Source organism: Morus notabilis, unplaced genomic scaffold (genome assembly GCF_000414095.1).
Source record: "Morus notabilis unplaced genomic scaffold, ASM41409v2 Scaffold3402, whole genome shotgun sequence".
Lineage (NCBI taxonomy): Eukaryota > Viridiplantae > Streptophyta > Magnoliopsida > Rosales > Moraceae > Morus > Morus notabilis.
Genome location: NW_010358522.1, coordinates 48,832 through 63,188, shown reverse-complemented (window position 1 = coordinate 63,188; position 14,357 = coordinate 48,832). Strand labels below are relative to the sequence as shown.

The 14,357-nt window shown below is 30.1% G+C and overlaps 2 protein-coding genes across 3 annotated transcripts; both read right to left on the bottom strand.

Moving 5' to 3' along the window:
- Positions 1–389: 389 nt before the first annotated feature.
- Positions 390–1,577, bottom strand: LOC21385780 (non-specific lipid-transfer protein 1). 2 transcript variants are annotated; one of them, XM_024162110.1, is made up of 2 exons: positions 1,215–1,577; positions 390–627 (listed from the first exon to the last, which is right to left on the bottom strand). In XM_024162110.1, exons 1-2 carry the CDS (start codon positions 1,556–1,558, stop codon positions 618–620), a joined length of 354 nt encoding a protein of 117 aa, XP_024017878.1. In that variant the 5' UTR covers positions 1,559–1,577; the 3' UTR covers positions 390–617. The 2 variants fall into 2 exon arrangements, with proteins under 2 accessions (XP_024017878.1, XP_024017879.1); XM_024162111.1 differs by lacking the exon at positions 390–627 and adding an exon at positions 756–775.
- A 10,266-nt stretch (positions 1,578–11,843) lies between these two features.
- LOC21385779 (putative pentatricopeptide repeat-containing protein At3g08820) lies at positions 11,844–14,357 on the bottom strand. The gene has a single exon (XM_010092729.2). The coding sequence runs from the start codon at positions 14,160–14,162 to the stop codon at positions 12,096–12,098; it is 2,067 nt and encodes a 688-aa protein (XP_010091031.1). The 5' UTR covers positions 14,163–14,357; the 3' UTR covers positions 11,844–12,095.

Genomic DNA, 14,357 nt, shown 5'->3' with positions numbered 1-14,357 from the left:
TACTTTTATAAATAAATAGAATAGTAGACATTTTTTAATTCAAATTGTTTTAACTTTTAAGTAAAACATTATTTACAGAGTATACTATACGCGTATTTAGTTCGTTTTGCAGATGATTCTTGGGTGGCCGAATATGGAATTCATATACACGTTTAGTTTTCTGCATGCTGGAATTAAACCAAGCCTTTGAGTGCCTTTCAATGGAAACAAAATAACAAGAAAAGTAGAAAACAGCCCACTCTATAGCCTAGGCGGTTGGTGTGCTTTCATCCTTCAACCAGGTTAGAGGTTTAAGGGCTGTAGAGGGAGAAGAAAATAACGAAGAAAACAAAATGAAAGCATTTCTTTAAGAAAAAAAAAAAGATCAAATACCATTAAGATATCTCGAAAGCTACAACACAGATTTTTCTGACTTCTGAGGACTGTGACACACATACTAACCATGTACCGACAAAAATCGGCCATGTATGTGACAAACACGCCCAAGACATAACTAATATCTGTCGATCGCCAAAAGTGGAGACACATCCAAACTCAGCACGCAGTTCTTTATTCTTTTCCCTTATTTTTTTTTTATTCTTGATATGCTACCACTAACACTTTTCTTGTTCATCGCCTCAGTGCACGCTGCAACAAAATTAGAAAAAAAATGGTAATCAGATAGCTACATACATACACATCTTGCACATGCATATATGTATAACAGTCTAGTTCCTTATTATGGTTATAAACATGCTACCACTAACACTTTTCTTGTTCATCGCCTCAGTGCACGCTGCAACAAAATTAGAAAAAAAATGGTAATCAGATAGCTACATACACACACATCTTTTACATATATGCGCACATGCATATATGTATAACAGTCTAGTTCCTTATTATGATTATAAACAAACATTTTCGACCTTCTTGAGTAAAAATAATTATATATAACATGTTTTATACGCACTCAATTCGTCAAATGGCGTATCAAATTATGTTTCCTTAATCATTTGGCGTTGATTATGATTTGGCATCATTTAAAGAAACAATGTTTTTTTGTCACTGCTATAGTGAGTGCTATATCAGCCAGCACATATAGGCTTATATATGCAACCAAAAAAAGAAAAAAAAAAAGAAACCGTTTTTATAATTTTAAAGCTTTATGATAATATTACATATATAGCTTTGATGATTTCATTACAATATTGTATAGTTGAGATTTTGTAGTGTACCTGTTGCAGTTGGTGGATTTGCTTATCTTGTAAGGAATGTTGGCTCCGCATTTGGAAGGGAGGGCCTCGGCGAAAGCCGGTACGAGTCCAGATACCATGCCAGCGGACTGTTGCAAGCACCTGCAGGCGTCCTGGCGGTCCTTGGTGGTAGTAGCCGAGCTGACAAGCGTCTTAATCCCGCCGCAGCAGTTCGGGTTTGGTTGCCCGCCTTTCTGCAGGTATGTCAAGCACGGCGCCACCAAACCCCGGATTCTAGGGCACGGCAACCCCGCTTCCGTCATCGGCAACGCCGCGCCGAGGACGACGCAAATCACTAGGACGCAAAGCAACTTTGAACTGGCCATTGGGTGGGTGGTTGATGCTTTGAGTTGGGGCTTGGGAGAGTAAGATGGAGAAGATTTGGAAAACAAAAGGCTTTGAGTGCTTGGATGGAAATAGGCTGAGTTGAGTGGACAATGCAACGGATTGTGGGGTTTATATAGGTGAATATGAAAGACATAATTGACGATGGCTTAGTGATCTAGATTTTAGAAAAATTATCATTTATTATGTTAAAAAAATAGCTGTTGTAAAAAGTAATTAAATATTTAATAAATTGTAATTATAAAAATATTAATTTTATGGGTATTATAGATTTAAAATATTTATTGTGAAATTTAAAAGATAAAATTATCTTTAAACTATTTTTAATTTTAACTATAAATTTTTTAAAAAAATTTTAAAAGTCACTTTTTATGATTTTTATCATAAATGACTCAAAAATTAATTTTAAACTCTAATTATCACTATCAAATATACCCAATATCATTTGCTGGTCAAATAAAATAAAATAACTGACAATATTATTGCACCACCCATCGCATTGAACGTCGTTCCTCGTTAGTAGTCGGCCAATAAAATTTTAAAAAAAAAAAATGTTGACCAAGGATGGAAAAGTTTTTCAACGGGCCGTAAAAATTTTAAGGACATTCTTGTCTATATCGGCTTATTCAATAGCTAACGGGTTGTTATTTTAAAGTGTAACTTGAATATAATTTTTAAGTTAAATTTTAATTATAATTTGAATTAAAATTGTAACTTGAATAAAATTGAGTAAAGTTGAATAAAATTAAAACTTAAGAGAACGTGAGCTTAAATAAAATTGTAACTTGAGTTTAAACTTTTTCTGAATTTTATTACAAAATAACAACCCTTAAATTTTTGAAAAACTTTTGATCAATTTTAAATTTATTATTTATGCATTAATATTCTGTCAGAATTTTTTTCCCTAGCAAGAAATTTTTCATATTCCACCATAATACAATTTTATCAGAATATTTTTTTAATTTCATAAATGTTAAGAATATGATGAAAAGCAATGGTTAATAACTACTACCTAAAGTTGAACTGGACATTCATTTTTTTTTTTTTTTGAAAGAGAATTATACTCGTGACTTCCCATTTCAATGCTAGATCTGATCAGATGAAGAACCAATGAAGTTAATGCAAAATTTACATCTGCAAGCTTTTTTTTTTTTTTTTTTTTTTTGAAAAGAATGTATTATAATTCCTGATTATTATCTTTACCCAATATTTTTTTTCTAGGGACAGTCCACACTACAACTTTCACCGAGTAAGATACGTAAAATTTTTACACATGACTCTTTTGCCAATAAAATTTTGGTATCTAGTAGTCTACTTTTTAGCTGGTAATCTACGTAGTATACTAGTATACTTGTATACCAAACTTTGTTGGCCAAAACTTAAGACTGTTTTGTACCACGTGTATTAGTGCCGTTAGATTTTGATATAATTCATTTAACTGATTTGAATTTAAAATTCATATTTTATTATAATAAAAAAATTTAAAAAATAGTCACATTTAATTTTTTTACTACAATAAAAATTTTTTAAATAAAATTACATATCAACTTAAATTAAAAACTCAAATCAACGAACTAAACGCGGCCAGTTAATACACTACTATTTGCCTGGGACAAAGTGACGTATTAATTACGATGTGGTTTTTCTTTTTTAAGTTATACTAATAAAAAACTCCCGCAAATTAATACACTTTAATTCATTTAAAATAAAAGAAATAAAGAGTGCATTTGAAATTTATTTTAAAATAATTTTATTTTTTATATAAAAATAAAAATAAAAGTGTTTTTAATTTGAAACATAAATTATTTTTAAAAATATGTTTAATAATTTTATTAAGATATTATTTTTAGTATAAAAAACTCATTAATATCTTTTTCTCTGTTCGAGAGAGAAAAAAATAAAAATAAAAAATAAAAAACGACTAAAAGTTATTTTTCATTTCTCTTTTATTTTATACTAAATTAAAAAATTATTTTCATTTTTATTTTTTATCTTTATTACGTTAAACACCATTTTTAAAATATTATAATTTTTTAAAAAAATTATAAAAAATAAAAATAAAACTAATTCTAAACACGGTCAAAGATATAAACAAAAAAAAGAAGACAAATGAAATTTAAAAGAGAATACATTAACAAGCTCATTCTGATGCTTCTAAAAAGTTTACTAACTAAATACCTATTTTCTCACACTCCATTAAAAACTTATAGCCCCATTTAATTTATAAGTTACGAGAAAATTTTAAAAGAAATTTAAATTTTATGCATAAATAGACTCATTTATTTTGTTGATTTGAATTTATAATTTGAGTTAAGATGTAATTTTATGTGAGAATTTTTTACTGTAGTAAAAAAATTAGATGTGATTTTTTTGAGAATTTTTTACTGTAATAAAACTTAAATTTTAAACTCAAATTGATAGAATAAACGAAACTTTGTGCATGAGAACACCGTGAATTGTAAATTGTTGACCCAATATGGTAAAAATGCCAAATGGTAATGCATCACAATTACGGAAGAGTGAAGAAGTTTTCTTTATCGTCTTTGCCTAGGTTCTCGTAAAATCTGCACCAAACATTGGAGAAAACGGAAACCCTCTGTCTATCCATATCTTTTCATTGCATGCAATGGGGTGTTGGGATCTTGGGCAGTGTGCGTACACACTGTTCGAACAAGTAATTTATGTGATTGAATTCATGACAAGACATGACAGTCCACAAATTTATAATTAATGTGAGTTTAATTCATTAATTTAAATTAAAAATTTAAATTAAGATGTGATTTTATATAAAAAAATTTTATTATAATAAAAAAATTAAATGTGATTATTTATAAAAAATTTTTATTATAATAAAATTTATTTAAACTCAAATTGACGAAATAAACATGATCTAAATCTATTCATTTAGGCCATGTTCACTTCACTGATTCGAGTTTAGAATTTGAGTTTTTCTACAGTAAAAAACTCTCACAAATAATTACATCTAACTTTTTTGTTATAGTAAAAAACTCTCATATAAAGTCACATCTCAACTCAAATTTTAAACTTGAATCAGCGAAGTGAACAGGACCTTAACTGATTTAAATTTAAAATTTAAATTTTATTAAAGTAAAATTTTTTTTAAAATAATCATATTTAATTTTTTTATTATAATAAAAATTTTTTACATAAAATTATATTTAAATTTAAATTAAAAAATCACATCAATAAATTAAACGAGTCCTTAATAAATAGGGACGTAGTGCGGTCATTCTTACATCTCTGGTGTGCCCGAAATTTGTGCCACATCTCAGGTCCATACTAGCCACCTATTCCTATGTTTGTGCGTTGATTTGTGGCCAAATATAGCGTCACTATCCATCCTATTTCTCAAATAACGGGGCCTTTCACGGGGCATTAATCTGGGGAAATGGAAATGTCAGCGTTATTTTTTTTTTTTCAATCTTTGTGTTACCTTTTATTTAACACGTAGAAAATAAAATAATAGAGTTTACATATTAAATTAAAAATAAAAGAAATGATAAAAAATTAATAAAAAAAATTATGCCAATATTTTTTTAAAAAAATAATAAAAAATAATATTACTTTATTTTTGTTATTAATTTTAAATTTATTATTTATGTTATTAATATTATAATAGAATATCTTCCATAATCTATCAGAATATTTTTCTAACAAGATATTTTGTATTTTGCTAAAATCATTTTCATGTTCTACTATAATATTTTTTCAATGACATAAATAATAGGATGATAAAAATTAATGATTAATTACAAAAATTTTCTTTGAATTATATCATTTATGACACTTTACCTCTTAAACTTTAAAACTTAACATCCGTACCCCTGAATAATGAAATGTTAACAAAAAAATCTCATCAATTAAGTTTTTAATTGAAATTAACAATTAATTTACTATTTTGAGAGTATTTTGACAATTCTATGCTTTAAAATTTAATTTGAATTTAAACTAATTTAAATATTCAAAAAAATTGATGTATCATAATTAAAAGATTAAATTTAAATTAGTTTTAAATTCAAATTAAATTTTAAACTATAGAGCTATTAAAATACCTTAAAATAACAAATTAAATGTCAATTTATGTTAAAAAATTAAAGGATATAGTTTTTTCTTAGCATTTTATTGTTCAGGAAAAACAGATGTTACGTTTTAAAAATTAGAGGACCAAGTGTTATAAATGGTATAATTTAGAGGGAGTTTTTATAATAAATCAAAAAATTAATGGTTATTCTTATAATTTTCTCATTGATTTAGATATCGTGTCCTACGAAAAATATTAATTGATATATAGTCATCTTTTATTTTTTATTTTTTATTGTAGATTAGTTTTGTTTTGTATCTTACAATAGAAATTCTACTTAAGTGATACTTGCCGAATGAATGTGATTCTAGACTTGTAATCTAACAGTACCCGTATAAGGTATTTTGCACAATCATTCTCCTAAACTTGAAGGCATTTGACAATTTTCCCTCTAAACTTTTAATTTTTAGCAATTTGCCTCTCATAATTAATAAACACCCTATTTGGTTTAGCAATTATCTGCCTAATATAAAAGCGTCAAAATGCTGATGTTTAGGGACGACGTCCTCCAAAAATACTCATGAATTGATTGTCTCGATCGGACGTTATGCTTTACCGAAACTCCGTGGTTTCTCACTACTTCCTTTCAGAAAGAATAATACGAAAAACGGGAGTCCTGGTTCTTAGAGAATCTATCAACCACCACAAACAAGTTTCATTCCCATTTTTTTTTCTTTGTTTACTTTTATTCTTTAATCCTCATTTTTTTTTTAATTTACATGCTTGGCCTTTATCTATATTTCTTCTCATCTTTTGACATTTTTTACACATATTTTCAAATCCATTTAGTTGAATTATTTTACTCAGGTAGTTTTTTTAGAATCCTTTATGTATTTAAGGTTTCATGTGTTTAACTATTTTTTCTGCACTGAAATATTTTTCCTCGAATATGCATTAAGCAAACATTTTTCTTCTTCTTATATGTACTCCCTAATTAATTTACTATGTGATTTGTTTTTAAATATGTTTTATATATATTTTTTTTAAAAATACACTATTGAAATAATAATGCTCAAATATGCACTCACGTAAACATTTTTTTTCTTTTCTATATGTACATCCTAATTCGTTTTCTATTCGATTTCTGCAAATTAAAATATTTCTTTATTTTGTTTATGAAAATATTACATACGACAAAAACATAGGTTGTGATTGAAATGTTCATTTTGATACATCCAGTTTTTTAAAATCTACTTTCTTAAATGCACATTATTGAAGATTATACATATATTTAGTTGATTTTTAATCTCATCTACTACTATGTGTTTAAACTCAAAATAACTTTATCTAATAAACTGCTCAAGTAACACGCATGACAATACGTGCGGAATAATGCATGGCTTTTCCATTTCGCTCCCCTTTCTTTTCTTTTTTGTTTTTGCTTTAGTTTCCGTTTCTTTTTATTATTATTATTATGTAACAAACAACAAACTAGATAGTAGTAATTATATGTGTTCTAAACAACAGGTTATATTAAATTTATACAGACCAACAATATACAAATAATTCTCTATAACTTTTCTATAGCAAATGTTGTTTTAATATATAATTTTTCTCTATAACTCAAATATATATAATATTATTCAACTCTTGTACATGATGTTACATGCACGTAGAGATGAAATTTTACTCGAGAACTCATGTTTAGAGCACCACGTTAAATGGGTCAAAAAATCAAATTTAAATGGTTTGAGATTATAACCGGGTTGAAGTTTTAACCCGTCGCGGATCATATAGCAGGGGTAGATTTAGAGATTCTCGATCCTATTCCCCCGATTAGCCCAATTAACTTTATCCTATTTTTAAAGTAAATATATTATGTCTAATATGTATGATATGTAATAGTATTTATAATATATTCCATAATATATATATATAATGAAAATTCAAAACTATGGTTCTTTTAATTTTTCTTTTGTATAGTTGTATTAATTAATTATTTATTTTTTTATGACGAAAATAACTAATCGGGTAAGTAGGATATCGTAAGTATTTCAAACCCGTCACGGGAAAATTCATTCCGTACCTCGTCAATTTATGCGGGTTAGTCGGATAGAGATAGTAGGTGATTTTATTCATGTAATGGGTTGGTGAGAAGATCATCCCATCTCAAAACTGCTCTGATGCCATCTTTATATGCGCAGAGCGCGTGACTAATAATTAGTGTATATAAATGTATGATAGTGATTCAGTCCAGCTGACTGGACAATACATTTGGTTTATTGGACCGTTTAAATAACAATCAACGGCTAAAAATGGTCAGGGGCAGTTACTTTTGTAAATAAAAGAATAAGATAGTAACCGATTAATGAGTTTACTAATTACTAATTCCGCGATGGAAGGAATTGAAAGTTGAAGCGAAGGAAGAACTTCAAAGTTGTAAAATTTCTTTAAAAGCTTAAGTGATCTTTTTAGTTATTTATTTATTTAAGAGTCTAATTTAATAAAAAAAATGTTTAAGTAGATCACATCCAAAAGGGAAAAATGTTTTTACAGCGAAAAAGTTTAGAGATTGAATTATTTATTAGGTACATATGGAAAACAGTATTTGAGAGGATTTTAAGAAAAAAATATTTAGGTAGGGATGTATTTTAGAAGAAATTATTTTCGGAAGGAAATAATAGAAACATAGTTATGAGGATCACATTTGAAAAAAAAAAAATATTACTTTCAAGAAAAAATGTTTGGACAATCACACATCTGAGAAAAGTTATTTTAGGGAGTGTAGATTAAAAAAATTAACCAGACACATTTATAAATGTAAGAATTAAAAATAAATAAAGAAATAGATGGATCGAAATGTACATTTCAATGAAAACATGTATTTTGGTTAAATAATGGTGTGTGAGCGCCTGACGTGTGTGAAAAGGAGAGATTGTAGATAGGTTGGGCATATTTAAAAAAAAAAAAAAAAATAGTTGGCAAAATCATATAGAACATTAATTAGGATGTATGAGAAAATGGTAGTTGAAAATGCCACACAGAAATAAAAGATTTGAGTAGGGATATATGCGAGAGAAATAATTTTAACTGGGGTAAATATGCGGTAAATAACGAGAAACAACATTGGGAAGTCAATGCAACTACAAGCAATATAATAATGAGGGAGTGTACCGACCACTTGTTAACTTGGTGGGAAGCATTTGATAGGAAGCGTTCTACTAGTATCACTACTCATCTAGTTATGAACTCGATGATGAGGATCTAGCCCAGATGTACCGCGCATCATATTAGTTTTGGAATTGAGGAATTATTCACTACACTGAGTGTATCACGTCATATATATCCGTTCAATAAAATTGTACTATTTAAACATTTTATCTATGTCAGTTTTTCATTTTTATTTTTCTCTTTTTTAATACGTATTCAATGCAAATACATATTAAGAAAGAGAAAAATAAACGTAAAAAGTTAACATAGATAAAATATTTAAATAATATAATTTTATTGAACGAGTGTACTATATAAATAATATGATGTGGTACATTCAGTGTACTGAATAATTCCTCTTTAGAATTAGGGAGTCGAGAGGTAGACAAATTTCAAAGAGGAATCTCCTTGTGCTACTTTCAGGAAAAAAGAAATCTCTTCCACTTGTGCTACTGTCTGGGAAAGAAAAATACAAAACCATGACGGATAATGCTTTATTCTATTTTGGGAACTATGCTTTAAATTTTTATTGATTTCTTCTTATATCATACATAATTTAAACGCATAAATAATAAGGGGCAAGTTATTTAATCTGTAAATTTTGAAAAAAAAAAATTATCATCATGATTCTTAAAAGTTGACAAAGGTATGTTGTAATTGCACCGTTGCAGTGCACAAAGTTACTTTGGATTTGTACAATTATTACATTTTTTATCACAAAAGTTACGTCGTCGTTTGATTAAATCAAACTTTACAAAAAATATATTAGTGCATTACCGAACACCCCCCAAAACTGGATAAATTTACAACCATGCCAATCCAAAACTTGCTACAACCGGTTGCAAACATAATTAAAAATTCAATAACAATTAGTTAGACCCATCATTTAAGCACCTAAACATCATCACTTACATTGCTAAAACTTTTGCCACAGAAGGGCTGAACCATCCAATCGACTGAAGGGAATCAAAATCATGTGTGTGTTTAGAACTGTTTTTTAAAATGATTTTTATGTATTTTGAAAAGTAAAAAATAAAAATGAAAATAAAATAACATTTATTTAGTAAATGTTTTGAAAATGAAAAGTGAGACTAATTTTTGTGAATGAATTAAAAAACAGTTAAAAGTTATTTTTATTTTTCTGTTTTCATTTTATAGTGCTTATTAAGAATATTATAATATATTAATTAATAAATACGATTTAACCTTTTTATTATACTTAAAATAATCTTTTAAAAGACTAATTAAACGCAATTTCAGAATCGGTTATAGAATGATTCTCAAAACAATCTCATTTTTACTTTTTATTGAAAATAAAATTATTTTAAAACCAATTCTAAATGCACCCTATGTGTGTGCAAAATTAAGTTTTTTCTTACTAAAACTTTTCAAAAAGTTTTCATATTAATTTTTTCTTTTTTTTAATTCACTTTATAATATAGTTGGATGTGGATTTACGGATATAGTGTGTCTGCAACCACAAAATTCAAATACTCTATTGCCAAGTTTTATTTTTGTTTTGTATTAAGTTTAAAAATAGGGAAATTGTAGTAAATACTCTCTCTTTAAAATATATCTAAAGTAAAATTATACAGCGACTGGCTATGTGTTAATCAATATACTTACTTTCTAAAACTTAAAAAACCTCAATTTACTTGGCATGGATAAGGTAAAGAAAGCCTTAACCGGGCCCTTAAATCATAATAATTATAAGCATGCATTTTCTTTTATTTGTAAGTATTGACAAATATACAAATCACGTTTTTAAGGACTATACTGTTTAAGAAGAAAATAGTGATGAATAAGAAGGAGATTGAGAAGATGAGGGCTATTAAATATAATCATTCCAAAACTCTTATTATGTATTTTATATGTGTTTTATGAACTTTTTGTTATAATTGTGTCATAACACATTTATGAATTTTGCTTATTTTGATGGACTTTTTTTTTAATTGATTTGAGTTTGTTTTTGTTTTTGTTTTTTTTTTAACAATTATACCCCTATGTGTTGCGGAAATAACAAGGATGCTCTCTTAACCAAAAGCAAAAAATTGAGTTTGTTGTGCTAAATTTCTCATATACTATACTTCGTGGTAAATTTTCCACTAAATATAGCATATGAGAAATTTAATATTTGATTGCTATTGAGATCTCATGATACATTTCTGTATCTCAAATGAAAATGAAAAAGATAAAATAAAATTAATTAGAATGAGCTTCAACCTTTAATTGAGTTTTTGAGAAATTCAGACCTCTAAAAAGCATAAAATGCCCACAAAATGTGTTTTCTTCTCCTCCATATTTTTTCTTGTGAGCTCTTTAAATTGTTAACATACACTTACAATTTAAATTACAATGATTAAAAATCATCATTAATCTATTAAAAATACATGTTGAATTTATCTTAAAAATATATATATTAATTTTTACATACATAAAAGAGCTAAAAAGAAACTTTCATTCCTTTAACCGTGTGTTAATCTCTTATCTTTCTTTCATATTTTCGTTTCTTGTATTTCACATTTTGTAATTCTTTAAAATTTTTTCTTCCTTTTTTTACCTTTATTTTATTTTCTTTTTTTACTTAAAGCTCTTATACAATTTATTTTTTGGTAACTTTTGCGTTAAAACTCCTTGAAAAAACTCACCGGTGAAACACTCTATTTTGACTATTGGATTAAGTTTTTGATAGTCAGATCTGTGCAAGTCCATATTAAAAATTTACAGCACGCCGTTCAGAGCTGCTCCATACAATTTAGTTTTTGATAGTCAGATTTGTGGAGTCTTAATTTTAAGTGGGGTCTTACAATTGCCGAACTTATCTAGCGGTATATATATATATATGGAGTTTACTAATTCCATACTCTGTTACTAATGCTTGACAATTAACATTAAAATGTAAAATGGCGGTTGAGCCTTAACACTCGAAGTATTAGAAATTAGAAAAAGCTTATTCTCTTTTATTAAAAACAAAAAAAATAAAAAAAATAAAAAACTACTCTCTCCCACGTCAATAAGCACTTGGATCTACGTAAAACCCCCACGCTCTTCACTAGGCTGGTTCGGATGTGAATTGGAAATTTGACCTCTTGCTAATCATAGTAGCTAACATTTTAACTGTATGTTATAAATTACTTTAAGGAGACTAGGTAATGCAACAACTAATCATCTAGGGGCCAATTCTAGTGCCAAACAATATTTGAGGACAAATTTCGAACAACTCTATGACCAGAAAAAGGTGGAGCATAAAAGAATCCTATGAAACTTCACCAATAATCATTACATGAACAAAACCCGTCAACGAAACAATGGAATCGGTTATTATCCCGGATGATGATTTCTCTCCCTGTAATCTTTGAGACTAGCTTAATGAACTCATGACAATCACCACAAACACGGAGGTTCTTAACGACTCGGATAGCATCTTTTGAAGCTGTGCTGATCAAGGCAAATGCGACGGCAAGCTTCTCGCTGTGACAACGAAGGAAATGCTCCTTTTCCTCCTCTTCTATGTCAAAGAGCATGAAGTCCGTCGTCGGAACATAACCTGCTGCTTTCAGTTCCTTGTCTAGTTCCTCAAGTTTCACGTATATCTTATCCGAAAATGGGTGAGTCTTGTCTCTGACGAGGAATTCGTGAACAACTCCATCCAATTCGACCCAACTGCTTCCCCGTACTTTCTGAATCCCTCGCTCGTTCATTCTTGATCTAATATCTGCCGCCTCGTTCCATTTTCTACTAGCTGAGTAAATATTTGATAAGAGAACGTAATTCCCCGAACTCCATGGCTCTAACTCAATAAGTTGCTTGAGTACATGTTCTGCCAATTGGGTATCTCGGTGTATCCTACATCCGCCCAACAACGCTCCCCAAACTACGGCATTAGCCTTCATTGGCATACTTTTGATTAGCTCATGAGCTTCGCCTAAAAGGCCCGCACGTGAAAGAAGATCAACCATACATCCATAATGTTCAATGGAAGGAGCCAAGGCAAAGAAACTACCCATGTTATTAAAATACCTGCGGCCCTCATCAACTAAACCGGCATGCGCACACCCGGAAAGAAGGCCAACGAAAGTGTTCCCATTAGGTTGAATCGCGGATTTCTCCATCTTGCCAAACAGTCCAAATGCAGCTTTGACATGCCCATTCATGGCTAGCCCAGAGATTGCAGCATTCCAGGACACAAGGTCTTTTTCTTTCAATTCTTTGAAGACTTCCCAGGCTTGAACCACACTCCCACATTTCGCATACATATCAATCAGGGTCGTTCCGAGGGCAGGGACAGACAAAATCTCATCGTTGTCAATCAAACTTCTTGCCCAGTTCCCTAGTTCTAGAGCCCCTAATCGAGCACATGCTGAGAACAGGCCAACCAACGCAAAGCAATCGGGTTTTAAACCCTCTTTAAGCATCTGTAAGAAAAGCTCTACCGCCTCTTTAGCCGGCCCATTCAGTACATATCCTTGAATCATACTACTCCAACAAACTACATCCTTCTCAGGCATCCCATCAAATACAATTCGCGCTTTCTCCATATTACCGCACTTAGCATACATGTCAACCAAAGATGTCGCAACAAAGAGATTCCTCCCCAAGCCATTCTCCGTTAAGTATCTATCTATCCACTCCGCACTACTTAAATCTCCCGACTGAGTACATGCAGACAAAACCCGAACGAGGTTGTAGCCATCAGGCCTCAAACCGATCTCAATTGATCTCCGAAACATAGAAACCGCCTCACTGAACCGACCAACGCCAATATAACCACTTATAATGGAAGTCCAAGAAACAATACTTTTCTCAGGAATTTCATCGAACACCTGGTGGGCCCGGTCCAAGTAGCCGGTTTGCGCGTACAAACTAAGCAAACTAGTCTTGACAAACACATCACAGTCAAAACCCACTTTCACAACATGGGTGTGGATTCTCAACCCCAGTTGGAAATCCGAAAGCCGAGCACAGGCCTTCAAAACGAAAGGGAAAGTGAAACCATTTGGCAAGAATCCTTGTCTCCGCATGGAGAAATAGAAATCAATGGCGTCGTCAAAGCAATGGCTGGAAACCAAGCCACGGATCACGGTATTCCAAACGTAAATGTTGGGCTGTTTTGTGTGTCGAAAAACAAGAAGAGGGTAAGAAGTGTTGCCGAAATCGAAGGCGTAGCGGAAGAACAAGTTGAGGAGAAAGTTGTCTTGATCGAGGCCGAGACGGAGAAGAGAGGCGTGGACATGTTTAAGATGGTTGGAGGTGATGAAGCCTTGGAGGAGTAGGTTCTTGATCTGTAGAGCCTTTGAGGTTGTTGGAGAGGCTCTGTTGCAGAGAATGCTCATCACCTGCTTCAACACTGCACAGCCACTACCAGATACAGAATACGAATGATTTTTTTTTTTTTTTTGGCAATAACAAGTGTCACCCGTTAGGTATAACTAACAAGTACCCATTTGGAGAGGCTTTATTTTATGCACACCCCAGGTCGATCTTGGAAGTTACAACTTATCTTATCTTTGGTTTGTTCGTGTGTTTAA

Bases quoted from the DNA above. Each gene is read 5' to 3' on its own strand.
- LOC21385780 (XM_024162110.1), bottom strand. From the start codon at position 1,558: ATGGCCAGTTCAAAGTTGCTTTGCGTCCTAGTGATTTGCGTCGTCCTC.
- LOC21385779 (XM_010092729.2), bottom strand. From the start codon at position 14,162: ATGAGCATTCTCTGCAACAGAGCCTCTCCAACAACCTCAAAGGCTCTA.